General features: G+C 43.2%; 1 protein-coding gene across 4 annotated transcripts in view; it reads left to right on the forward strand.

Annotated features, from left to right (window-relative positions):
* The first annotated feature begins 279 nt into the window (after nucleotides 1-279).
* SUCO (SUN domain containing ossification factor) overlaps nucleotides 280-27,294 on the forward strand; it is a 115,051-nt gene continuing 88,036 nt past the window's right edge. For 2 of the 4 annotated variants that reach the window (XM_069737493.1, XM_069737495.1), the window contains exon 1: nucleotides 362-542. In XM_069737493.1, the coding sequence (XP_069593594.1) occupies nucleotides 493-542 (50 nt within the window). In that variant the 5' untranslated portion in view covers nucleotides 362-492. Of the gene's footprint in view, nucleotides 543-27,294 lie in introns of all 4 variants that reach the window. The other 2 variants (XM_069737492.1, XM_069737494.1) reach the window with 2 other exon arrangements.

Genomic DNA, 27,294 nt, shown 5'->3' on the forward strand with positions numbered 1-27,294 from the left:
ATAAAGCCAGAAGGGGCGTTACCACCGCGAGACTCCTCCCTCATAACCTGCCTGTGACTCAGCCCTGGAGGCGCCTCTCACCTAAGGTGACAGATGGATGAGTAACCCTGTCACTGCCGGAGGCACGTACAGCGGAAATGCTTCAGCACCACACAGGCACACAGGAGCTGTTGTTGGGAAAGTGAAGTCTGCACCGCCCCTTTCTGGAGCAAACCAATACGTGTCCAGAGGGTGGGGGAGGACATACAGGCTTGCTTCTGATTTGCCTGCGCTGACCCTAGTGACGCGGCCGCTTCCACCTCATCTGGATGTGACTGTGGAGGCGCCGGCTGTGGGTAACGGCCGCGTTGGACGTGGGGTCACGTGGTGTGTGCTGAGTGAGGCGGAGCCGCCGCTTATCGCGGAGCAGAGGACCCCGGTATCAGAGCGGCGGCCTGAAGACGTGTGCACTGGGGACATGCCGGGGAGCAGGCGAGGGGGCGCCCGGGAGAGATGAAGCGGCTCGTGGTGCTCTGCTCCCTCCTCCTGCTCTGCCTGCTATGGTGAGACCCTGACCGGGACTGTGCGGGCGGCGGAGGGGATGGCTGACCCTGTGTGTGGGCGACCCTGTGTGTGGGCTGGCACGCGTCTGAGGTGGACACTGTGCTGTGTATGTACAGGGACTGACACTGTGTATTATATAGTGTGTGACACTGTGAGTATTGTATACTGTGTGACACTGTGTATACATTATATAGTGTGTGACACTGTGTGTATACATTATATAGTGTGTGACACTGTGTATACATTATATAGTGTGTGTGACACTGTGTATACATTATATAGTGTGTGTGACACTGTGTGTATACATTATATAGTGTGTGACACTGTGTATACATTATATAGTGTGTGTGACACTGTGTGTATACATTATATAGTGTGTGTGACACTGTGTGTATACATTATATAGTGTGTGTGACACTGTGTGTATACATTATATAGTGTGTGTGACACTGTGTGTATACATTATATAGTGTGTGTGACACTGTGTGTATACATTATATAGTGTGTGTGACACTGTGTGTATACATTATATAGTGTGTGTGACACTGTGTGTATACATTATATAGTGTGTGTGACACTGTGTGTATACATTATATAGTGTGTGTGACACTGTGTGTATACATTATATAGTGTGTGTGACACTGTGTGTATACATTATATAGTGTGTGTGACACTGTGTATACATTATATAGTGTGTGACACTGTGTGTATACATTATATAGTGTGTGACACTGTGTATACATTATATAGTGTGTGTGACACTGTGTATACATTATATAGTGTGTGTGACACTGTGTGTATACATTATATAGTGTGTGACACTGTGTATACATTATATAGTGTGTGTGACACTGTGTGTATACATTATATAGTGTGTGTGACACTGTGTGTATACATTATATAGTGTGTGTGACACTGTGTGTATACATTATATAGTGTGTGTGACACTGTGTGTATACATTATATAGTGTGTGTGACACTGTGTGTATACATTATATAGTGTGTGTGACACTGTGTGTATACATTATATAGTGTGTGTGACACTGTGTGTATACATTATATAGTGTGTGTGACACTGTGTGTATACATTATATAGTGTGTGTGACACTGTGTGTATACATTATATAGTGTGTGTGACACTGTGTGTATACATTATATAGTGTGTGTGACACTGTGTGTATACATTATATAGTGTGTGTGACACTGTGTGTATACATTATATAGTGTGTGTGACACTGTGTGTATACATTATATAGTGTGTGTGACACTGTGTGTATACATTATATAGTGTGTGTGACACTGTGTGTATACATTATATAGTGTGTGTGACACTGTGTGTATACATTATATAGTGTGTGTGACACTGTGTGTATACATTATATAGTGTGTGTGACACTGTGTGTATACATTATATAGTGTGTGTGACACTGTGTGTATACATTATATAGTGTGTGTGACACTGTGTGTATACATTATATAGTGTGTGTGACACTGTGTGTATACATTATATAGTGTGTGTGACACTGTGTGTATACATTATATAGTGTGTGTGACACTGTGTGTATACATTATATAGTGTGTGTGACACTGTGTGTATACATTATATAGTGTGTGTGACACTGTGTGTATACATTATATAGTGTGTGTGACACTGTGTGTATACATTATATAGTGTGTGTGACACTGTGTGTATACATTATATAGTGTGTGTGACACTGTGTGTATACATTATATAGTGTGTGTGACACTGTGTGTATACATTATATAGTGTGTGTGACACTGTGTGTATACATTATATAGTGTGTGTGACACTGTGTGTATACATTATATAGTGTGTGTGACACTGTGTGTATACATTATATAGTGTGTGTGACACTGTGTGTATACATTATATAGTGTGTGTGACACTGTGTGTATACATTATATAGTGTGTGTGACACTGTGTGTATACATTATATAGTGTGTGTGACACTGTGTGTATACATTATATAGTGTGTGTGACACTGTGTGTATACATTATATAGTGTGTGTGACACTGTGTGTATACATTATATAGTGTGTGTGACACTGTGTGTATACATTATATAGTGTGTGTGACACTGTGTGTATACATTATATAGTGTGTGTGACACTGTGTGTATACATTATATAGTGTGTGTGACACTGTGTGTATACATTATATAGTGTGTGTGACACTGTGTGTATACATTATATAGTGTGTGTGACACTGTGTGTATACATTATATAGTGTGTGTGACACTGTGTGTATACATTATATAGTGTGTGTGACACTGTGTGTATACATTATATAGTGTGTGTGACACTGTGTGTATACATTATATAGTGTGTGTGACACTGTGTGTATACATTATATAGTGTGTGTGACACTGTGTGTATACATTATATAGTGTGTGTGACACTGTGTGTATACATTATATAGTGTGTGTGACACTGTGTGTATACATTATATAGTGTGTGTGACACTGTGTGTATACATTATATAGTGTGTGTGACACTGTGTGTATACATTATATAGTGTGTGTGACACTGTGTGTATACATTATATAGTGTGTGTGACACTGTGTGTATACATTATATAGTGTGTGTGACACTGTGTGTATACATTATATAGTGTGTGTGACACTGTGTGTATACATTATATAGTGTGTGTGACACTGTGTGTATACATTATATAGTGTGTGTGACACTGTGTGTATACATTATATAGTGTGTGTGACACTGTGTGTATACATTATATAGTGTGTGTGACACTGTGTGTATACATTATATAGTGTGTGTGACACTGTGTGTATACATTATATAGTGTGTGTGACACTGTGTGTATACATTATATAGTGTGTGTGACACTGTGTGTATACTGTTGTGAGTTCTGTTTTTGGGCTCCCTCTGGTGGTTACTGATGGTACTGGGTGACTTGTCTTTCCTGGGTTTCTGGGTTCCACCTGTTCCATCAGCATATGGGAGTTTCCTATTTAACCTGGCTTTGCTGGCATTTCCTCGCCGGTTATCAATGTATCCAGTGTGTCTTGTTACCTCTGCTCCCTGCTCCTAGAACCTTCTGGACAAGCTAAGTTTGGATTTTCCTGTTTTGTGTTTTGCTTAATTTGGTTTTTAGTCCAGCCTGCAGATATGTGATTCTCTGCTGCTGGTTGCTCTAGTGGGCTGAAATTGCTTTTCATGTACCATGAGTTGGCACATGAGTTCAAGTAATTTCAGGATGGTTTTTTGAAGGGTTTTTCGCTGACCGCGCAGTTCACTTTTGTATCCTCTGCTATCTAGCTTTAGCGGGCCTCATTTTGCTGAAACTGTTTTCATACTACGTATGTGCTTTCCTCTCATTTCACCGTCATTATATGTGGGGGGCTGCTATTTGCTGTGGGGTATTTCTCTGGAGGCAAGAGAGGTCTGTGTTTCTTCTGATAGGGGAAGTGAGATCTTCGGCTGGAGCGAGACGTCTAGGATCATCGTAGGCACGTTCCCCGGCTACTTTTATTTGTGTGTTAGGTTCAGGGTCGCGGTCAGCTCAGGTTCCATCGCCCTAGAGCTTGTTTGTATCTGTGCTTGTCCTTTTTGTGATCCCCTGCCATTGGGATCATGACAGTATACATTATATAGTGTGTGTGACACTGTGTGTATACATTATATAGTGTGTGACACTGTGTGTATACATTATATAGTGTGTGACACTGTGTATACATTATATAGTGTGTGACACTGTGAGTATTGTATACTGTGTGACACTGTATACATTATATAGTGTGACTGTGTATATACATTATATAGTGTGACACTGTGTATATACATTATATAGTGTGACACTGTGTATATACATTATATAGTGTGACACTGTGTATACATTATATAGTGACACTGTGTGTATACATTATATAGTGTGACTGTGTATATACATTATATAGTGTGTGTGACACTGTGTATACATTATATAGTGTGACTGTGTATATACATTATATAGTGTGTGTGACACTGTGTATACATTATATAGTATGACACTGTGTATATACATTATATAGTGTGACACTGTGTATACATTATATAGTGTGACACTGTGTATACATTATATAGTGTGACACTGTGTATACATTATATAGTGTGACACTGTGTATACATTATATAGTGTGACACTGTGTATACATTATATAGTGTGACACTGTGTATACATTATATAGTGTGACACTGTGTATACATTATATAGTGTGTGACACTGTGTATACATTATATAGTGTGTGACACTGTGTATACATTATATAGTGTGACACTGTGTATACATTATATAGTGTGTGTGACTCTGTGTGTATACATTATATAGTGTGTGTGACTCTGTGTGTATACATTATATAGTGTGTGTGACTCTGTATACATTATATAGTGTGACACTGTTTATACATTATGTAGTGTGTGTGACTCTGTGTGTATACATTATATAGTGTGTGTGACACTGTGTATACATTATATAGTGACACTGTGTGTATACATTATATAGTGTGTGTGTGTCACTGTGTATACATTATATAGTGTGTGTGTGACACTGTGTGTATACATTATATAGTGTGTGTGTGACACTGTGTGTATACATTATATAGTGTGTGTGTGACACTGTGTGTATACATTATATAGTGTGTGTGTGACACTGTGTGTATACATTATATAGTGTGTGTGTGACACTGTGTGTATACATTATATAGTGTGTGTGTGTCACTGTGTGTATACATTATATAGTGTGTGTGTGACACTGTGTGTATACATTATATAGTGTGTGTGTGTCACTGTGTGTATACATTATATAGTGTGTGACACTACACTGACTGTATATGTAGTTTATATTAGACTAGATATATGGGTCGTATATACACGTTATATTGTGGGTGGTGTGTGTGTGCCTATATATGACACTGTATCTACACTATATGATGCGTGTGTAGAGATTAGTGAGTACGTATATAGATAGTGTGTGGCATGTGTATGACTGTGCATGTATACCCTGTATACATGGTGTATATGATATGTTTATATTAAGCCGCTCATGTATAGACTGTATATGGGGAGTATCTGCTCGTCCCGGTGTGTATTTGCCATTCAGGCTATGTTCACACCTAGGAAGGGGGCTGCGGGTTCTCCCGTGGGTTTTCCCGCAGCGGATTTGATAAATCTGCAGGGCAAACCCGCTGCGGTTATCCCTGCAGATTTATCGCGGTTTGTGTTGCGGCTTCCGCTGCGGGATTTACTCCTACTATTGATGCTGCATATGCAGCAATATGCAGCATCAATAGTAATGTTAAAAATCATGATATACTCACCCTCTGACGTCCCGATCTCCTCGGTGCTGCAGGCGGCGTTCCGGTTCCAAAGATGCTGTGCGAGAAGGACCTTCGTGACGTCACGGTCATGTGATCGCGACGTCACCACAGGTCCTGGTCGCATAGCAAACCTGAGACCGGACGGCTGCGTGCAGCGCTGAGGAGATTGGGACGTCAGAGGGTGAGTATATCATGATTTTTTATTTTAATTATTTTTTTTTTTTTTTTACACAAATATGGTTCCCGGGGCCTGGAGGAGAGTCTCCTATCCTCCACCCCGGGTACCACCCGCACATTATCCGCTTACTTCCCGCAAGGTGTGCACAGCCCCATGCGGGAAGTAAGCGGATCAATGCATACCTATGGGTGCAGAATCGCTGCGATTCTGCAAAAAGAAGTGACATGTTGCGGGTTGTAAACCGCTGCGTTCCCGCACAGTTTTTCCCACAGCATGTACACAGCGGTTTGCGGTTTCCATAGGGTTTAGATGTTACTGTAAACACAATGGAAACTGCAGCGGACCCGTAGCGGCAAAACCCGTAGCGGACCCGTAGCGGCAAAGTGTGAACATGGCCTTATACTTTCCCGTCTTGTCCTCGTCGTACTCTTTCACTTTTGTTTTCCATCATTGTTCTTGTTTGGTCTCTGGTCATAGTTGCTTTTTACCTTTCTTAGTAACTGTCAATTTCTTAGACTTATTATATACGTTATGTTTCATTTATATTGATTTTAGTTATTTTGTCTGGAGGGCTATTCATGTCAAGAATACAGAATTCCTAACAGACATGTGGTGGTCCCCATGATGGGTCATTCGGAAGAGACTTCCAGCCTGAGTAGTTGATAAATGCTAAATATCGGGGGTGTCTTGACCACCAATGCCCCCATACTCCTCACCTGATTGGGGAGACCTGGTACTCCGCTCCTTCTAACTGCAACGTCTGATGTTTGCCCAGAGGCTGATGTGTTCAGAGGTGATGTGTAAGGCTATGTGCACACGTTCAGGTTTTTTCACGTTTTTTTTTTTCACGATAAAACCGCATTAGAAACCGCAGATATATGCATTCTGCAATTTTTGTGCACATGATGCGTTTTTTTCCGCGAAAAAAAGCGCATTGCGGTAAAAAAAGAGCATGTTCATAAATTTTGCGTTTTTTTCACGTTTTTCCTGCTATTCTATGCATTTGGAAAAACGCAAAAAGCATCAAAACCGCGTGAAAAAACCTCATGCGGATTTCTGGCAGAAATGTCCGTTTTTTGTCAGGAAAATTTCTGCCAGAAATCCTGATGTGTACACATACCATAACTTGGTTTTTATGAGGCCTTGTGACCAGTGTCAATAATGAATGTGCACATTCTATAGGGATACGTAGGTCAGGGTGAGTGATCAAGTGGCCACCCTTCTGTCTGACTGTTAGGACATTGTTGTCATGTTCTCTTGGAGTGTGTCCCTCACCCGTGACTCTATCCACAAACAGTACATATAGGATTATTTAAAAATTTTTATTAAATTCCATTTTTGTAAACACTAGTTGCATTGTCAGTCTATGTAAGATGTATATTGGCTGTATTTTTCTGAGCTTCTGTTATTATTATTATTATTAGTATTATTATTATTATTATTATAATTTTTATCAATCTGTATGTTTATTTTCCATGTTGTTCATTTCTTTGACGGCAGAGGGCTGATTTGATTAGTCTGGGAGGGGGCCAATATCCATGGCCCCTTCCTGGGCTATTAACCCCTTAGTGACTGGGCCACATTTTTGAAATCTGACCAGTGTCTCTTTATGTGGTAACTCTAGAATGCTTCAACATATCCCTGTGATTTGGAGATTAATTTTTTTTTTCCGTGACACATTGTACTTCATGATAATGGTTAATTTAGGTCAATATGTTTTGTTTATTTATCTAAAAAAAACAAAACAGAAATTTGACAAAAATGTAAAAAAAAAAATTGCAGTTTGGAAACTTTGATTATCCCTTTAATCCACAGTTATACCATAGCACAACATTAATAAATAACATTTCCCTCATGCCTGCTTTAAATCGGGACCCCTTTGTAAGATGTTATTTTATTTTGTTGGCATTTTAGGAGGTTTAAAAATGTGGCAGCAATTTTTCCTTTTTCTAAGGAAATTTACTAAATTATTATTATTATTATTATTATTATTATTATTATTATTATTATTATTATTATTATTATTTTTTAGGGACCTATCCAGGTTTGAAGTGACTTTGGGGGATCTATATACTGGAAAACCCCCAAAAGTAATACCATTGAATTGAGTGATTCCCCTATGCTTGGTTAAAGGGAACCTGTCACCCCCGTTTTTTGAGATTGAGATATAAATACTGTTAAATAGGGCCTGCGCTGTGTGTTACTATAGTGTATGTAGTGTACCCCGATTCCCCACCTATGCTGAGAAATAACTTACCAAAGTCGCCGTTTTCGCCTGTCAATCAGGCTGGTCAGGTCGGGAGGGCGTGTTCACAGCGCTGGTTCTTCCTCAGCTTTACGTTGGTGGCGTAGTGGTGTGCGCCTGTTGAGGTGACTAATCCACTGTGGGCACGTGAACAAGCAGCGCGCGATCTGCGCTGTCATCCCTTTCGTTGGTGGGGGCGGCCATCTTCCTGGGGCCGCGCGTGCGCAGATCGAGTGCTCTGCTGCACGGGGCTTGAGGAAAATGGCCGCGGGATGCCGCGCGTGCGCATTAGAGATCGCGGCGGCCATTTTCCCAAAGCCGAGTTTGCATCTCGGCTTTGGGAAAATGGCCGCCGCGATCTCTAATGCGCGCGCGCGGCATCCCGCGGCCATTTTCCTGAAGCCCCGTGCAGCAGAGCACTCGATCTGCGCACGCGCGGCCCCAGGAAGATGGCCGCCCCCACCGACGAAAGGGATGATAGCGCAGATCGCGCGCTGCTTGTTCACGTGCCCACAGTGGATTAGTCACCTCAACAGGCGCACACCACTATGCCACCAACGTAAAGCTGAGGAAGAACCAGCGCTGTGAACACGCCCTCCCGACCTGACCAGCCTGATTGACAGGCGAAAACGGCGACTTTGGTAAGTTATTTCTCAGCATAGGTGGGGAATCGGGATACACTATAGTAACACACAGCGCAGGCCCTATTTAACAGTATTTATATCTCAATCTCAAAAAACGGGGTGACAGGTTCCCTTTAAAAAAGTAACCATTACTGACTACCACGTTTTTTTGTTCGTGATTTCTTTTAGTGTTTCTTAAAGGGACACTGTCACCTGAATTTGGAGGGAACAATCTTCAGCCATGGAGGGGGGGGGGGGTTTGTGTTTTTGATTCACCCTTTCCTTACCCGCTGGCTGCATGCTGGCTGCAATATTGGATTGAAGTTCATTCTCTGTCCTCCGTAGTACATGCCTGCACAGTCTGCAATCTTGCCTTGTGCAGGCGTGTACTATGGAGGACAGAGAATGAACTTCAATCCAATATTGCAGCCAGCATGCAGCCAGCGGGTAAGGAAAGGGTGAATCAAACACCCGAAAACCCCGCCTCCATGGCTGAAGATTGTTCCCTCCAAATTCAGGTGATAGTGTCCCTTTAAAGCCAGAAATTTGCCATTTGAAATGACTTTAGTTTTGTTCCATGTCTGTGATCTTTTTTTCTACAAAATGAAACCACTGAATGAACATCCTCCAAGGCCGGTGATTCCATAGTTTTTGCCAGGGCTTGTAGGATACTTCTCCGCTCTCCACAGCCCTTCTTTCTGCAAATCCATGCAGGTCTGACTTAACCATGAGCAGATTACTTTAGTTGTTTCCTCTGTCCTTCCCCTTTGAGGCTGTACACCGTGATGGTATATGTGCAGGCGTTGTGACTTCATTATTTCGCTGCTGCTGAATGTGCATTTGTACTGAACAGTAGATTTCTGTTGGCAGATCCTGCTGTGCCATCATGGTTATAGCCCAGTTTGACAGTGGTAGGAGGCGGCGGTGCTGGAGAAGGCGATATTCCCATAATCAGACCTTTGTATGACAGTATGTACTGAGGCTATAGGGTGAATATGCCTGGAGGAGGTCTCCGCATACTTTTATTATATAGTGCAGTTTTTCAGCCTGTGTCAGACTTTGGCCGAGAGTGTAGAAACTCCTCCCGGTATGAATAAGTGATCTGCTATTCATGTAGTGCGCTGTCATATTCTGTGACAAGGATGAGTAATTCCTATCTATTCACTGGTTAATCGCACCAGTTATTACTCCGTCAGCGCCTCCACACACAGAGCTCGCTCCACGGCTGATGCTTCTCGCACCTCTCGGCTATGTCGGGAGTATTGGCTTTAGGTTTGCTGTGGACATGGGTTCAGGTTTTTGGTAGATACATTTAAGCAGTTTCTCAATTTAACGCGCTCTGAAAAATTGCTGTCTTTTTTTAGTTATCAACATTCCAAGAATAATTTAAAGATTAAAGGGCCCATGTGTCCCACATATGGAAACACTGTGGTTTTTCTGCATGGATTCTCGCCAAAATAAGCAATAGTAATTTGCACTGTTTACTGTGGGTTTATTTAATGCATGGTTTTTATTTTCCTGTGCAGAATTGACGCAGCATTCTTTTGATATGTTCTCCTAGTGTAGAAATGCAGTTCTGATTCTTGCATGCATTTTTTTTAAGGCCTCCCATAAAAGTCAAGTGTGGAGAAAAACACGCTAAATTATATGTAATAAAACATTTGAAAGGAAAAGTTAGTCTTTATACAGTTTTTTTTTTTTTTTTTAATTTATTTTTTGTTTTATTTAGCTCAAATGATTTTGGGGTAATTCAGTAGTGAGCATTTGTACAAATACTGAAAATTTGTCTGGTTATCTGCTCCATCTGTGTTAAGGGACCATATTACCTGGCGCTTCAGAGATCTTTCGCCTTAATATATGGAAGTATCTCTGCACGGTCTCACAAGTAAAATATACACGGGCCCAAGTAGTGATTATGGAGCAGACATTGTGCAGAACATTAGGGATCCTCCTGAGCGAGAAGATTCTTTCTACGGCAATAGACTTGAGTGAACGTAGGGACGAGGTTTGGGGTTTTGTTTCCTGTAGTCTTTGTAATCATCACTCAAGAAAGTGAAGGGCTGGATTGTGTTCTTGTCACAAGTGATTAGATATGAGAACGTCCGGTAGGTGGAGGACTCCATTATGTGGCACATTAATGCATGACTATATAGGTCAGCTACTGAATAAGTGCTCCCTCCATTCCTTAACCCCTTTCTGACCTCGGAGGTCAGATCCCCTGCTTTGATGCAGGGCTCCGCGGTGAGCCCGCATCAAAGCTGGGATATGTCAGCTGTTTTGAACAGCTGACATGTGCCCGCAATAGGTGCGGGCAGAATCGCGATCTGCCCGCACCTATTAACTAGTTAAATGCCGCTGTCAATCGCAGACAGCGGCATTTAGCTACCGCATCCGGCCGGGCGGCCGGAAATGACGTCATCGCCGACCCCCGTCACATGATCGGGGGTCGGCGATGCGTCTCCATTGTAACCATAGAGGTCCTTGAGACCTCTATGGTTACTGATGACCGGTGGCTGTGAGCGCCACCCTGTGGTTGGCGCTCACAGCACACCTCCATTTCTGCTACATAGCAGCGATCAGCAGATCGCTGCTATGTAGCAGAGGCGATCGCGTTGTGCCTGCTTCTAGCCTCCCATGGAGACTATTGAAGCATGGCAAAAGTAAAAAAAAAATGTGAAAAAAATAAAAAAAACATAAAAGTTTAAATCACCCCCCTTTCGCCCCAATCAAAATAAATCAATAAAAAAAAAATCAAATCTACACATATTTGGTATCGCCGCGCTCAGAATCGCCCGATCTATCAAATAAAAAAAAAAGCATTAACCTGATCGCTAAACGGCGTAGCGAGAAAAAAATTCGAAACGCCAGAATTACGTCTTTTAGGTCGCCGCGACATTGCATTAAAATGCAATAACGGGCGATCAAAAGAACGTTTCTGTACCAAAATGCTATCATTAAAAACGTCATCTCGGCACTCAAAAAATAAGCCCTCAACCGACCCCAGATCACGAAAAATGGAGACGCTACGAGTATCGGAAAATGGCGCAATTTTTTTTTTTTTTTTTTAGCAAAGTTTGGAATTTTTTTTCACCACTTAGATAAAAAATAACTTAGTCATGTTAGGTGTCTATGAACTCGTACTGACCTGGAGAATCATAATGTCAAGTCAGTTTTAGCATTTAGTGAACCTAGCAAAAAAGCCAAACAAAAAACAAGTGTGGGATTGCACTTTTTTTGCAATTTCACCGCACTTGGAATTTTTTCCCGTTTTCTAGTACACGACATGCTAAAACCAATGATGTCGTTCAAAAGTACAACTCGTCCTGCAAAAAATAAGCCCTCACATGGCCAAATTGACGGAAAAATAAAAAAGTTATGGCTCTGGGAAGGAGGGGAGTGAAAAACGAACACGGAAAAATGAAAAATCCCAAGGTCATGAAGGGGTTAAAGGCGGAGATGTTTGATCACGGCGAGCGCATTGTGCAATATTCTCCTAAACTCCATCATTGATGCGATGCCTTTTGCTGCTATTTATTATCCCAGTTACTTTTTCTTCCAAAATGGGGTTGTAATCAATTACATAAAGGTATGTTCACACTTCACACAGCACGTATTATTCACAAAAAAAAAAACCTTATAGACACAAGTATTGGACACAAGCAGGGCCGCGCTTAGTAACCCGATGTTTACCCTGGTTACCAGCGTAAAAGTAAAAAAAAACAAACACTACATACTTACCTACCGCTGTCTGTCCCCGGCGCTGTGCTCTGCACTCCTCCTGTACTGGCTGCGAGCGTCGGTCAGCCGGAAAGCAGAGCGGTGACGTCACCGCTCTGCTTTCCGGCCGCTGTGCTCACAGCCAGTACAGGAGGAGTGCAGAGAAGCAGAGCGCCGGGGACAGACAGCGGTAGGTAAGTATGTAGTGTTTGTTTTTTTTTACTTTTACGCTGGTAACCAGGGTAAAGATCGGGTTACTAAGCGCGGCCCTGCGCTTAGTAACCCGATGTTTACCCTGGTTACCGGCATCGTTGGTCGCTGGAGAGCTGTCTGTGTGACAGCTCTCCAGCGACCAAACAGCGACGCTGCAGCGATCCGGATCGTTGTCGGTATCGCTGCAGCGTCGCTTAATGTGAAGGGGCCTTAAGTCATATTGCACGACTCCTTAAAGGGTTGATTGTGACTTGTAGGATCGCTACTTCCAACAGGTGGCGCTATAGAGTTTAAGTCCTCTTTTTTTTTCTCAGAAGAGGCAATTTGCATATAGGAGAAGCTGTGTCACTTATGTACCATCCACGGAAAACACTGATGCCACTGTGATCCAAAACACTGACAGTGGTAGCATTTTTTTTGCTTACGTGAAAACCGCTGACACCAGAATGAGGCTGGCGGAGAAGATTTTCTAGACAACTTTGAGGGCTGTCTCTAGGCACACTTGGCCTAATCATCTACAGAAAAAATGTTTTCTATCTTTACATATCCATAGCTTTTTCCTTACTTTTCAGTCAGTGGAGCTGTATGACGGCTTGTTGTTGTGTGTGTTTTTTTTTTTTTTTTTCTTTCTTGAATAGCTGTGCTTAATATATTTTGCATTTATTGTTTCGTTGTTTTTTTTTTTTTCTGTTATAAAGGGACTAGCTATTGAACCCGTTCTACGCCCGGGTGGCGAGCATTTATATTGGTATATGGTCTCCATCCTGGTATGTGTTGCTCCATCCTGCGCCCCCATTCTGTCATGTGCTGCTCCCAACCTGCGCCCCCATTCTGTCATGTGCTGCTCCCATCCTGCGCCCCCGTTCTGTCATGTGCTGCTCCCATCCTGCGCCCCCGTTCTGTCATGTGCTGCTCCCATCCTGCGCCCCCGTTCTGTCATGTGCTGCTCCCATCCTGCGCCCCCGTTCTGTCATGTGCTGCTCCCATCCTGCGCCCCCGTTCTGACATGTGCTGCTGCTTCCATCCTGCGCCCCCGTTCTGTCATGTGCTGCTCCCATCCTGCACCCCCGTTCTGTCATGTGCTGCTTTCATCCTGCACCCCCGTTCTGTCATGTGCTGCTCCCATCCTGCACCCCCGTTCTGTCATGTGCTGCTCCCATCCTGCGCCCCCGTTCTGTCATGTGCTGCTCCCATCCTGCGCCACCGTTCTGTAATTTGCTGCTCCCATCCATATGCCCCATACGCTGCTCCATAAAGGTTTATGGCCCCCATAAGATGCTCCATAGTATATGCCCCCGTACACTGCTCTATTATGGTTGATGGCCCCCATAAGATGCTCCATATTATATGCCCCCGTACACTGCTCCATTATGGTTGATGGAGCCGAAAAGTGCAGACCGGTGCTTTAGGAATCGGCGTCTGCGCTTTCCGCCGCCATTTTCTTGAAGAGACACTGAGGTTTCCCACAAATTGGCGCCGGAAAGCGCGGACTGCGCATGCGCCGATTGCGGGAGAAGGGAGACATTCATTGCCCGGAGTCAGGGGGCCTAAAAGTAAGAAATCGCTGTTGCATGAAGTGCCACAGCGTAATGAGGGCGGGATCCTGTGAAGACGCTACCTGATTGTGTTCCGCCGCCATTTTCTTTCTCCTCCTGCTGCCGGAATCGGCGCCTGCGCAGTCCGCGCTTTCCGACGCCATTTTCTTGAAGACACACTGCGCAGTGTCTTCAAGAAAATGGCGCCGGAAAGCGCGAACTGCGCAGGCGCCGATTCCGGCACCAGGAGGAGCAAGACAATGGCGCCGGAAAGGAATGGCGTAAGTAACAACTTGCTATGGCGGCGGAAAGGAATGGCGTACGTAATATATTGTTGTGGCATGAAGTGCCACAGCATAATCAGGACGGAAATATGTGGACAATGTCCCCCTGCTCCCGGCAGTCAGCGCCATTTTTTTTTTTTTCCAGACCCTATAATGTAATGCTAGGAGCGTGGCGCCTGCGCAGTCTATAAAGGCTTCGGACAAAGTGACGCTCCCAGCGTTTTATTATAGATGTGTAGCAACTGAAAAAATGAAATACCAGGCTTGCCTTTTTTCTTTTTTTTTTTTTCTTTATGCCACTTACCATGTGGATTAATTTTATATTTTGATCAAACTTATGGATGCGGCTGGAATAAAGCGGATTCCTATATATAGTTAAAATATAACTTTTATTTCTATCCTCTAAAAAAAGTGCAAACATATAGTGCCAACAAAAGTGCAAGGTGCATACGTACAACACAAAAGACACATATAAAAACGCATCTGTATATCACCGCCCCAAAAAAAACGTTAATGCCTAGTGGCCATGACTAGCATTACACTCAGGTCCACGATATCCGTGAATCCGTAAACCTTCTAGATCTCACAGTTTATAGACCTGTGTGTACACATCATATGGTAGGATTGCGTGCCAGAAGACTCTATGGCTCTCAGTCTTCACACTAATTAATGACCACTATTGTGATACAGAAATTCCTACTAGGCGGTATGATATTGTTACAACGCTCATTTATCCGTAGTGACCCAGTGGTTATGTAAACTCAACCGGTACATACTTATATCCGGTATAATACCACATACAGGTCCTCTTCAAAAAATTAGCATATAGTGTTAAATTTCATTATTTACCATAATGTAATGATTACAATTAAACTTTCATATATTATAGATTCATTATCCACCAACTGAAATTTGTCAGGTCTTTTATTGTTTTAATACTGATGATTTTGGCATACAACTCCTGATAACCCAAAAAACCTGTCTCAATAAATTAGCATATTTCACCCATCCAATCAAATAAAAGTGTTTTTTAATAACAAACAAAAAAACCATCAAATAATAATGTTCAGTTATGCACTCAATACTTGGTCGGGAATCCTTTGGCAGAAATGACTGCTTCAGTGCGGCGTGGCATGGAGGCAATCAGCCTGTGACACTGCTGAGATGTTATGGAGGCCCAGGATGCTTCAATAGCGGCCTTAAGCTCATCCAGAGTGTTGGGTCTTGCGTCTCTCAACTTTCTCTTCACAATATCCCACAGATTCTCTATGGGGTTCAGGTCAGGAGAGTTGGCAGGCCAATTGAGCACAGTAATACCATGGTCAGTAAACCATTTACCAGTGGTTTTGGCACTGTGAGCAGGTGCCAGATCGTGCTGAAAAAATGAAATCTTCATCACCATAAAGCATTGACCCTGCCCTTGATGAAACACAGTGGACCAACACCAGCAGCTGACATGGCACCCCACACCATCACTGACTGTGGGTACTTGACACTGGACTTCAGGCATTTTGGCATTTCCTTCTCCCCAGTCTTCCTCCAGACTTTGGCACCTTGATTTCCGAATGACATGCAAAATTTGCTTTCATCAGAAAAAAGTACTTGGGACCACTTAGCAACAGTCCAGTGCTGCTTCTCTGTAGCCCAGGTCAGGCGCTTCTGCCGCTGTTTATGGTTCAAAAGTGGCTTTACCTGGGGAATGCGGCACCTGTAGCCCATTTCCTGCACACGCCTGTGCACGGTGGCTCTGGATGTTTCCACACCAGACTCAGTCCACTGCTTCCTCAGGTTCCCCAAGGTCTGGAATCGGTCCTTCTCCACAATCTTCCTCAGGGTCCGGTCTCCTCTTCTCGTTGTACAGCGTTTTCTGCCACATTGTTTCCTTCCAACAGACTTACCATTGAGGTGCCTTGATACAGCACTCTGGGAACAGCCTATTTGTTGAGAAATTTCTTTCTGGGTCTTACCCTCTTGCTTGAGGGTGTCAATGATGGCCTTCTTGACATCTGTCAGGTCGCTAGTCTTACCCATGATGGGGTTTTGAGTAATGAACCCAGCAGGAAGTTTATATAAGCCTCAGGTATCTTTTGCATGTGTTTAGAGTTAATTAGTTGATTCAGAAGATTAGGGTAATAGGTCGTTTAGAGAACCTTTTCTTGATATGCTAATTTATTGAGACAGGTTTTTTGGGTTATCAGGAGTTGTATGCCAAAATCATCAGTATTAAAACAATAAAAGACCTGACAAATTTCAGTTGGTGGATAATGAATCTATAATATATGAAAGTTTAATTGTAATCATTACATTATGGTAAATAATGAAATTTAACACTATATGCTAATTTTTTGAGAAGGACCTGTATGTCACCACCATTTATGTAAAAATAATGATACTCATCAGTCTTCTGCCGGTTGCCATCTGGACCTTATGCAGTGCTGAGTAAAAGTGGCCCGTTCGGATGGTTTCGTTCCTCCAACCGCATCCTTCACTTAGGGTCCACGTTGCTAAAGAGTGCCTACCAACGCGTTTTGTATATTCTACTCATCAGGGGATAATGTCACCTCTACGCATGATATATGAGCATGATGCTGCGGCGGCTCGTGTTCCGCCTCCTTTTATAAAATGCTCACCGGCGTCTGTCATCTCACGCTTCCGGACGCCGGGAGCCACACTTCCGGTGTACCTACATCTGTGCACCCTGGATTAATGGATCGCATATTCAGTTCCGGATAGCAGACGTCGGCACACCATGCCGTAACGTCATATCCGGTGGGCGGACACTGTCCTTCTATGCCGCCCCACTACTCGTGCGTCCCAGCGCATTGCGCTTTACTTAATGCAGAGGAGTGGACAGCCGTCACTCACAACTCTCCTGCACTACTACACATGAGGGGAGCGTATCTTAAAATCCCCCCCCCTTTTTTTGAGTCTCTATCGGGGTATATACAGATGAACCTCCCACTTTAAAGTAAACAATGCCAGCATGGATTGAGGGTTTAGAAAACCTTCGGAAAAGGCACCTATCACCCTTCAAAAGGAAAAAACACACGTATCCAGATATGAACTCTACTAAACGGATGTAGAAAAAAAAAAATAGAAATATATATAAAAAAAAAATAAAATAGAAATATATATAAAAAAGTATGTAAGCGAACACAGCGAAACCCCAACCATGGAAAAGACAGAAAAGGGTGCAGCTAACCAAATACCCTTACAAAGCCCTCTCTAAATCCATTCCTACCTATCGCGGAGGTTGGCACCCTAAACCTGCGCAGTGGCGCCCCCACTCAACGGCGGCTGTCCCTAATGCTAAGATGCCCTGCTGTTCCCTCTCTCTATAGGAAGGAAGAAAAGCTAAGATGGTCATTAAGACCGTGTGGTGCTGTGGTTTGAAGGCGAAAGATCCACTTGCTTTCTCTCTGTAAAATGTTCCTATCCCAGTCTCCACCTCTCTGGGGCTGATACACTATCTATGCCCATAAATTTGACCATCTTCAGATCGCCCTGATGAACCCTATTGATGTGGTTAGCAACTGGAGTGTCTCTTTTATTGATAGTATCACAATGATGTTCTCCAACTCTTCTTCTGAGCTCCCTACTTGTTTTGCCAATATATTCAAGTCCACAATCACAAGTCATTTTGTAAATCACCCCCTTGGTCTTACAGTTTATGAAGTGGTTTACATGAAAAGTTTTCCCTGTAACATTGCTTACGAAAGTCCTGCCTTGTTGTATGGACTGACAGTATTTACAATTTCCACATCTATAACATCCTTTAGTTGGACCACTTAACCAGGTCTTTTGTGTTTGGGGAGGGGCAAAGTGGCTGTGGACTACCCTGTCCTTTATTGAGCGGCCCTTCCTGAACGTAATCTGTGGGGCTGGTGTAATAATATCTTTCAGATCATTATCCATCTGCAGGATATGCCAGTGTTTTTTAACGATCTCGCGCAGGTCACCTGCCCCGTTTGAATATTTGGTAATCAGTCTTATGCTGTTTTCATTTTCTTTTTTAGGGGTAGGGATCAGGAGATCCTTTCTTTGTTTAGTTAGAGATGACTTATAGGCCTCTTTTAAAATTTTCTCGGGGTATCCCCTCTCCAGCAATGTTACAGGGAAAACTTTTCATGTAAACCACTTCATAAACTGTAAGACCAAGGGGGTGATTTACAAAATGACTTGTGATTGTGGACTTGAATATATTGGCAAAACAAGTAGGGAGCTCAGAAGAAGAGTTGGAGAACATCATTGTGATACTATCAATAAAAGAGACACTCCAGTTGCTAACCACATCAATAGGGTTCATCAGGGCGATCTGAAGATGGTCAAATTTATGGGCATAGATAGTGTATCAGCCCCAGAGAGGTGGAGACTGGGATAGGAACATTTTACAGAGAGAAAGCAAGTGGATCTTTCGCCTTCAAACCACAGCACCACACGGTCTTAATGACCATCTTAGCTTTTCTTCCTTCCTATAGAGAGAGGGAACAGCAGGGCATCTTAGCATTAGGGACAGCCGCCGTTGAGTGGGGGCGCCACTGCGCAGGTTTAGGGTGCCAACCTCCGCGATAGGTAGGAATGGATTTAGAGAGGGCTTTGTAAGGGTATTTGGTTAGCTGCACCCTTTTCTGTCTTTTCCATGGTTGGGGTTTCGCTGTGTTCGCTTACATACTTTTTTATATATATTTCTATTTTATTTTTTTTTTATATATATTTCTATTTTTTTTTTTCTACATCCGTTTAGTAGAGTTCATATCTGGATACGTGTGTTTTTTCCTTTTGAAGGGTGATAGGTGCCTTTTCCGAAGGTTTTCTAAACCCTCAATCCATGCTGGCATTGTTTACTTTAAAGTGGGAGGTTCATCTGTATATACCCCGATAGAGACTCAAAAAAAGGGGGGGGGGGGATATTAAGATACGCTCCCCTCATGTGTAGTAGTGCAGGAGAGTTGTGAGTGACGGCTGTCCACTCCTCTGCATTAAGTAAAGCGCAATGCGCTGGGACGCACGAGTAGTGGGGCGGCATAGAAGGACAGTGTCCGCCCATCGGATATGACGTTACGGCATGGTGTGCCGACGTCTGCTATCCGGAACTGAATATGCGATCCATTAATCCAGGGTGCACAGATGTAGGTACACCGGAAGTGTGGCTCCCGGCGTCCGGAAGCGTGAGATGACAGACGCCGGTGAGCATTTTATAAAAGGAGGCGGAACACGAGCCGCCGCAGCATCATGCTCATATATCATGCGTAGAGGTGACATTATCCCCTGATGAGTAGAATATACGAAACGCGTTGGTAGGCACTCTTTAGCAACGTGGACCCTAAGTGAAGGATGCGGTTGGAGGAACGAAACCATCCGAACGGGCCACTTTTACTCAGCACTGCATAAGGTCCAGATGGCAACCGGCAGAAGACTGATGAGTATCATTATTTTTACATAAATGGTGGTGACATATGTGGTATTATACTGGATATAAGTATGTACCGGTTGAGTTTACATAACCACTGGGTCACTACGGATAAATGAGCGTTGTAACAATATCATACCGCCTAGTAGGAATTTCTGTATCACAATAGTGGTCATTAATTAGTGTGAAGACTGAGAGCCATAGAGTCTTCTGGCACGCAATCCTACCATATGATGTGTACACACAGGTCTATAAACTGTGAGATCTAGAAGGTTTACGGATTCACGGATATCGTGGACCTGAGTGTAATGCTAGTCATGGCCACTAGGCATTAACGTTTTTTTTGGGCGGTGATATACAGATGCGTTTTTATATGTGTCTTTAGTGTTGTACGTATGCACCTTGCACTTTTGTTGGCACTATATGTTTGCACTTTTTTAGAGGATAGAAATAAAAGTTATATTTTAACTATATATAGGAATCCGCTTTATTCCATTATAGTTTTTTGGTTCCTTTAACTTTGGAGTCCAGCTGGTTTATATTATGGATGCGGCTACACCAAATATTTTTTGCCAGGTTATAAAAGACAAAAAAAAGTACCGTAATCCTTTTTTCTTTAATCAATTGTTCTATAATTCAAGACCCCACAGTGTAGCATTATAGAGTGGAAATCTGTGTCCTATGAGGCTGTCCCAGCCTTTGGTTGGGTTGCACAGGGGTGTCAGGGTGGCACTGACGTACAGGTGTCCCCCCTGACTGTCATATCTGCACATCGCTGTGAACACACCACTTAAGCGTCACTGTCACGGTGCATTTCTTGTGTTAATCAGTGACCAGGACTAGTCCCGGATGCAGGCGTTAGCTGTATAACACAGCTGGCAACCACTGCATGTGGAATGGGCGCAACCTCTGAGCCTGCTCTTAGGTGAGCAAGGGGTTAAGTGCGTCCTAGTATTTTTATCCATATTGTGTATCCTTCCTGTTGTAATTTATGCCTCCTTGTTCATTAATTTAAGAACTGTTTGGCAGCGGCCCCATCTCTTTTCTCCTGTCTTATGAACCTGTTCAACTGGAATTTCTGGTCATATTAAAGACTATATTTTATAATCACTCTTGAAAATCCATTATGAGCTTCCTGTTGTGGCATAAAGGGTGTTGTGTGTTTTATGTAACCCTCTAGTTGATACCTGCATTTGGTACAGAGGGCAAAGTAATGTACAGGGGTTGGACAAAATAATGGAAGCACCTAACGTTTTGGCATCATAATCTTCGAACATGTGATAAACATGCAAACCGTGACATATGGTAACGTTTTGTACTTGATTATTTGTGTTATGTATGTAAATTAACTGTTTGTTTTGCATAATTGTAAGAACATTGATGAGAACCTGATACCAATCTGGATACACAAATCTGGATTCCACGGAAGAGCTTCAATTAGAAAACCGCTGCTCTCAATGACAAATGTTTCCAAGCGTTTAGAGTGGTGTAGAAACCTCCAGAATTGGTCCCTCGAGTAGTGGAAACATGTAATATTCTCACACGAATCATCATTTACCCTATTTCCGACCTCCGGCCGAGTGTACGTTTGGAGACAGCCGAAAGAAGCATTCCATCCAGACTGCCTTCTCCCAACTGTAAAACATGGCGGAGGTTCTGTGATGATCTGGGGTGCTATTTCGTGGAGATCCGCCGGGCCAATGTTATCCCTTCATGGAAGAATTACAGCCGAGATTAATTAGGCATTTTGGGGCGACCAAGTGCAACCAATGGTTCAAGCACTGTTCCCGGAGGGGAGTGCCATCTTTCAGGATAATGCACCAATTCATACAGCTAGAATCGTTAAAGCATGGCAGGAGGAACATTCTAATGAAGTTGAGCATCTTATCTGGCCCCGACAATCCCCAGACCTCAACATTATTGAGCATTTATGGTCGATTTTAGAGATTCAAGTTAGACGTTGATTTCCGCCACCATCGTCGCTCAAAGAACTGTAGGGCGTTTTAATTGCAGAATGGGCTAAAATTCCTTTGGAAACCATTCACATCTTGTATGAATCCATACCTCGGAGAATTGAGCCTGTAATCGCCACAAAAGGTGGATCTACAGTCATGGCCAAAATTTTTGAGAATGACACCAAAATTATATTTTCACATGATCTGCTGCCCTCTGGTTTTTATTAGTGTTTGTCTGTCTATATCACATACAGAAATATAATTGCAATCATATTATGAGTACCAATAGGTTATATTGACAGTTAGAATGAGTTAATGCAGCAAGTCAATATTTGCAGTGTTGACCCTTCTTCAAGACCTCTGCAATTCTCCCTGGCATGCTCTCAATCAACTTCTGGACCAAATCCTGACTGATAGCAGTCCATTCTTGCATAATCAATGCTTGCATTTTGCCAGAATTTGTTGGTTTTTGTTTGTCCACCCGTCTCTTGATGATTGACCACAAGTTCTCAATGGGATTAAGATCTGGGGAGTTTCCAGGCCATGGACCCAAAATCTCTGTTTTGTTCCATGAGCCATTTAGTTATGACCTTTGCTTTATGGCAAGGTGCTCCATCATGGTGGAAAAGGCATTGTTGGGCGCCAAACTGCTCTTGGATGGTTGGGAGAAGTTGCTCTTGGAGGACATTCTGGTACCATTCTTTATTCATGGCTGTGTTTTTAGGCAAGACTGTGAGTGAGCCGATTCCCTTGGCTGAGAAGCAACCCCACACATGAATGGTTTCAGGATGCTTTGCAATTGGCATGAGACAAGACTTGTGGTAGCGCTCACCTCTTCTCCGAATAAGCTGTTTTCCAGATGTCCCAAACAATCGAAAAGGGGATTCATCAGAGAAAATGACTTTGCCCCAGTCCTCAGCAGTCCACTCCCTGTACCTTTTGCAGAATATCAGTCGGTCCCTGATGTTTTTTCTGGAGAGAAGTGGCTTCTTTGCTGCCCTCCTTGAAACCAGGCCTTGTTCAGAGTCTCCGCCTCACAGTGCGTGCAGAAGCATTCACACCAGCCTGCTGCCATTCCTGAGCAAGCTCTGCACTACTGGTAGTCCGATCCCGCAGCTGGAACAGTTTTAAGGTACCGTCCTGGCGCTTGCTGGTCTTTCTTGGGCGCCCTGGAGCCTTTTTGACAACAATGGAAGCTCTCTCTTTGAAGTTCTTCATGATGCGATAGATTGTTGACTGAGGTGCAATCTTTGTAGCTGCGATACTCTTCCCTGTTAGGCCATTTTTGTGCAGTGCAATGATGGCTGCACGTGTTTCTTTAGAGATAACCATTGTCAACTGAATAGAAACAATGATACCAAGCACCAGCCTCCTTTAAAGTGTCCACTGATGTCATTCTTACTTAATCATGACTGATCGCCAGCCCTGTCCTCATCAACACCCACACCTGTGTTAATGGATCAATCACTAAAACGATGTTAGCTGCTCCTTTTAAGGCTGGACTGCAATGATGTTGAAATGTGTTTTGGGGGTTAAAGTTCATTTTCTGGGAAAATATTGACTTTGCAAGTACAGTAATTGCTGTTAAGCTGATCACTCTGACATTCAGGAGTATATGCAAATTGCCATTAGAAAAAATGAAGCAGTAGACTTTGGAAAAATTAATATTTGTCTCATTCTCAAAATTTTTGTCCATGACTGTACACCAGATTAAACTAAGTTTTGTTGATGTCTCCAGGTGTTTCCATTATTTGGTCCAACCCCTGTATAATGAACACTCCTAATGTTGACCACCCCACCGATCGACTCCTGCCAACGTTCATTCCTTATTTTGGCTACTTGCTCTCTCTCCTAAAATGCCAACCATGAAAAAGACCAAGGCGCTCCACTACCCTAAGATCAGTTCATCAGTGTAGCGTCACTATTTTAGGAGGGGGGAAGCTCTTGAAGCCAGAATAGAGGGGTCCAGTAGGGCTCATCATACAGAAGGTGCCAGATGTAATCGCCCTGTTTGTTGATGACCTCATTCAGACCTCTGGCTGTAGAAGCGGGGGCCATATCAGCCTTAATGGGAGCTGACATTAAATAATGGTGCATTGCATTCAACTATGGGAAGTGGAGTCTTCAGATCACAGGGGACCTAGCAGTGATAACAGTGATCCTGGACTACTATCAATTAAGAAAGTGTGCAAATTCCTTTCATTTTTCACCCCTGATTATTGGGCAGTTGTGTGATAATGGGGAACGTACGTGTGTGTGTGTGTTGGTGAATGGCAGCATCTGTTCTTGCCCTGCTTGAAAGCAACATACTTTTGCTTTCTTAAGCTTCTTTCACACTTCAGTTGTGTGGCGTCAGTTAGGTCCGACATCGTGGCGGATCGACGGATCCGTCAAATTTGGTGGAAAAACGGTTCTAACGGATCCGTTTTTTTGACGGATCAGCTGCCCCGATCCGTTTAAAAAACGGATCCGTTAGAACCGTTGCGACCGTTTTTACATCCGTTGTAACCGTTTTTTGACGGATCCGTTTTTTAAAAGGGGAGGATTTCAATGTGATTGGCTACTGGATACTACTGCAAAACTATATATAGCGTGTATTTACACCACATCTTTGAAAGGTTGTAGAGAAAGTGGCAGAAATGGAAGGAGTCCTGGCGAACATTGCAAAGATCTATGCGGATTTTACTTTTGAGGCAAATCAGTTTGCAGTCAGCGTTCGAGAGAGGGAGGAACAAAGACTGCGCATCCTACGGCAGCGGCGGAAGAGAAGGCTGTGGATCCATCCCATCACAGCACAACGTATGACCCGTGGTGTTTATTCCACGCTTTACATGGAACTAAAGGAAAACCCTCAAAAGTTCTTCAATTATGTGAGGATGAGAGCTGAAAATTTCGAGTTTTTATTGGGCTATGTGGAAGACTGTATACGTAGACGAGACACCCAGATGCGATTCTCAATATCACCAGCAGAGCGTCTCATGGTGACTATTCGGTAAGTAATTTTTTTTTTTGTAAATGATTCTCATTCATCAGACTTATAACTGTAATGTTGTTTTTTGAATTTTTTTATTAATTATTGTCTTTTCGTTTTGTTAACAGATTCCTTGCAACTGGAGTCGTTCTCATCCCTCCATTTTCAGTATCGACTTGGGATATCCACCATCTCGGGGATCATCAGAGATACCTGCCGGGCATTGTGGGAGTGCCTACAAGTGGAATACATCCCAGAGCCATCACAGGAGAGGTGGCTGGAGATCGCCCAAAATTTTCATCAAATTTGCCAGTTTCCAAATTGTGTTGGAGCAGTTGATGGAAAGCACATACGGATCGTCAAACCTTCAGGCTCTGGATCACAGTTTTATAACTATAAGAAGTACTTCTCTATTGTGTTGATGGCCATAGCCGATGCACAATGCAAGTTCATCGCTGTTGATATCGGTGCGTATGGACGCGCAAATGATTCACAAATCTTTAAAAATTCACCAATGGGGCGCCGTTTATATGGAGACATTTGATTTTCCGCCCCCTAGACCTCTCCCTGGAACCACTAGTCCACCATTACCATTTGTTTGTGTTGGAGATGATGCCTTCCAGCTTTCCCCACACTTGCTGAAACCCTTTGAAAGTAGTGGACTGACCCAGAGGAAAAAAATTTACAATTACCGCTTAACCAGAGCACGAAGAGTAGTGGAATGTGCTTTTGGCATCTTAACTGCCAAATGGAGAGTCCTGCTAACTGCAATTAAACTGCAGACTGAAACTGTCGATGATGTGGTCAAAGCGTGCGTTGTCCTGCACAATTTTGTTTTATCAAAAGAACAAGTTTCCCTGGAGGATAATGTTTCTGAAAGCACCTTACGGGATTACCAAAACCCCACTTTTCGCAGTCCAGTAGCAGTCTCCAGAATGCGGGACAGTTTTGCAGACTACTTCATGTCTCCTGCAGGATCAGTTGACTGGCAGTATGAAATGGTGTAAAAAATTTTTTCTTTTTACACTTGTAAAAATACCATTTTTTGTTTGCTTACAAAATCTTTGTACTTTAATGCAGCATTGTATGTTTTGCAACGGTACCCTTTAAACACTGTTATTGTTACTATTGCCATAACCTTGGTGATTTAAAAACTTTACAAAAAAAAAAAAAGAGAAAGACAATAAAATTGTTTTTAAACCAAAAAACTGTTTATTTATTTACAGATTCTTATAGTTTGGGGTGGAGATAGTAGCGGAGGGGCTGACAGGGCGGACCACGTCGAGAGTGGGGGACAGGACATCACGGGGAGGAACAGAAGTAGAATGGGTGGTGAAAACATGAGGTTGTGTAGAGAGTTGAGGTGCAGATGTGGTGTGTGGGAGGTATGAAGGTGTTGGTGGGATTGGGAACGGAGAAGTTAAAGGGGAAGAATGGAAGGGGGACGGTAAAAACTGGGAAAGACTAAGGGGGGAAGGAACAAATGACGAAGGAGTAGAATGGACGGGAGGAGGACGGACAGGAGGAGGACGGACGGGAGGATAGACGGTGGATTGAGAGGGGAAAGGTGTTGACACATGAAGGGTAGGTGGAGGGGCATGGGACATCGCCTGCGCTAGAGCAGTGTGGCAGCCTTGCATCACATGCATCTGCAGGTCAGGAGTTAGATTTTCCATGTGCCTGAGGACTGACTGAAAAAAACAGTGCCTTGGTGACTGATTTGCATCTGATTGCATCCTATCAAGACGACTGCTGAGTTCAAGTATGCTTTTGTTAAGCATATTGTACCCAGCAGACGTTTGCTCACTCAAAAGCTTGATGGCACTGTGAAAGGATGCATTCAGCTGCAAAAAGTCAGGCGCATAGCTCCTTTCCTGACCTCTCTGGCGCTGCCGTCCTGACCACAAAGGTGGTCTAGATGTTGCGGCAGTGGCAGAGGGGTGGGGTAAAGGGAACTCTAACTCATCACCTGCAGCTTCAAGTGACGAAGTCCGCCCTGCTGCTCCAGCGCTGGTGGATGAGGCTGAGGGATCAAACGAAAGGGAAGGTGCAGAAACAGAGGGGTCGACGTGGTCCCCGGTGGCGGACTCTTGAGGGATCGCTCCAGAGGGGTGCAACTCTGATGCAGGCTCCCGAGTGCTGCAGAAAGTGCTGTTTAAAGAAGAAAAAAAAAATTAGTATCTGGATATTACAATTGCCCTTGCTGCAAAAAAAATTGAAGGTTACACATTTTTACAGTTTGACTGAAAATATGTGGTGTTGAATATTTACCTTCTGCTCAGCA

Source organism: Ranitomeya imitator, chromosome 8 (genome assembly GCF_032444005.1).
Source record: "Ranitomeya imitator isolate aRanImi1 chromosome 8, aRanImi1.pri, whole genome shotgun sequence".
NCBI lineage: Eukaryota > Metazoa > Chordata > Amphibia > Anura > Dendrobatidae > Ranitomeya > Ranitomeya imitator.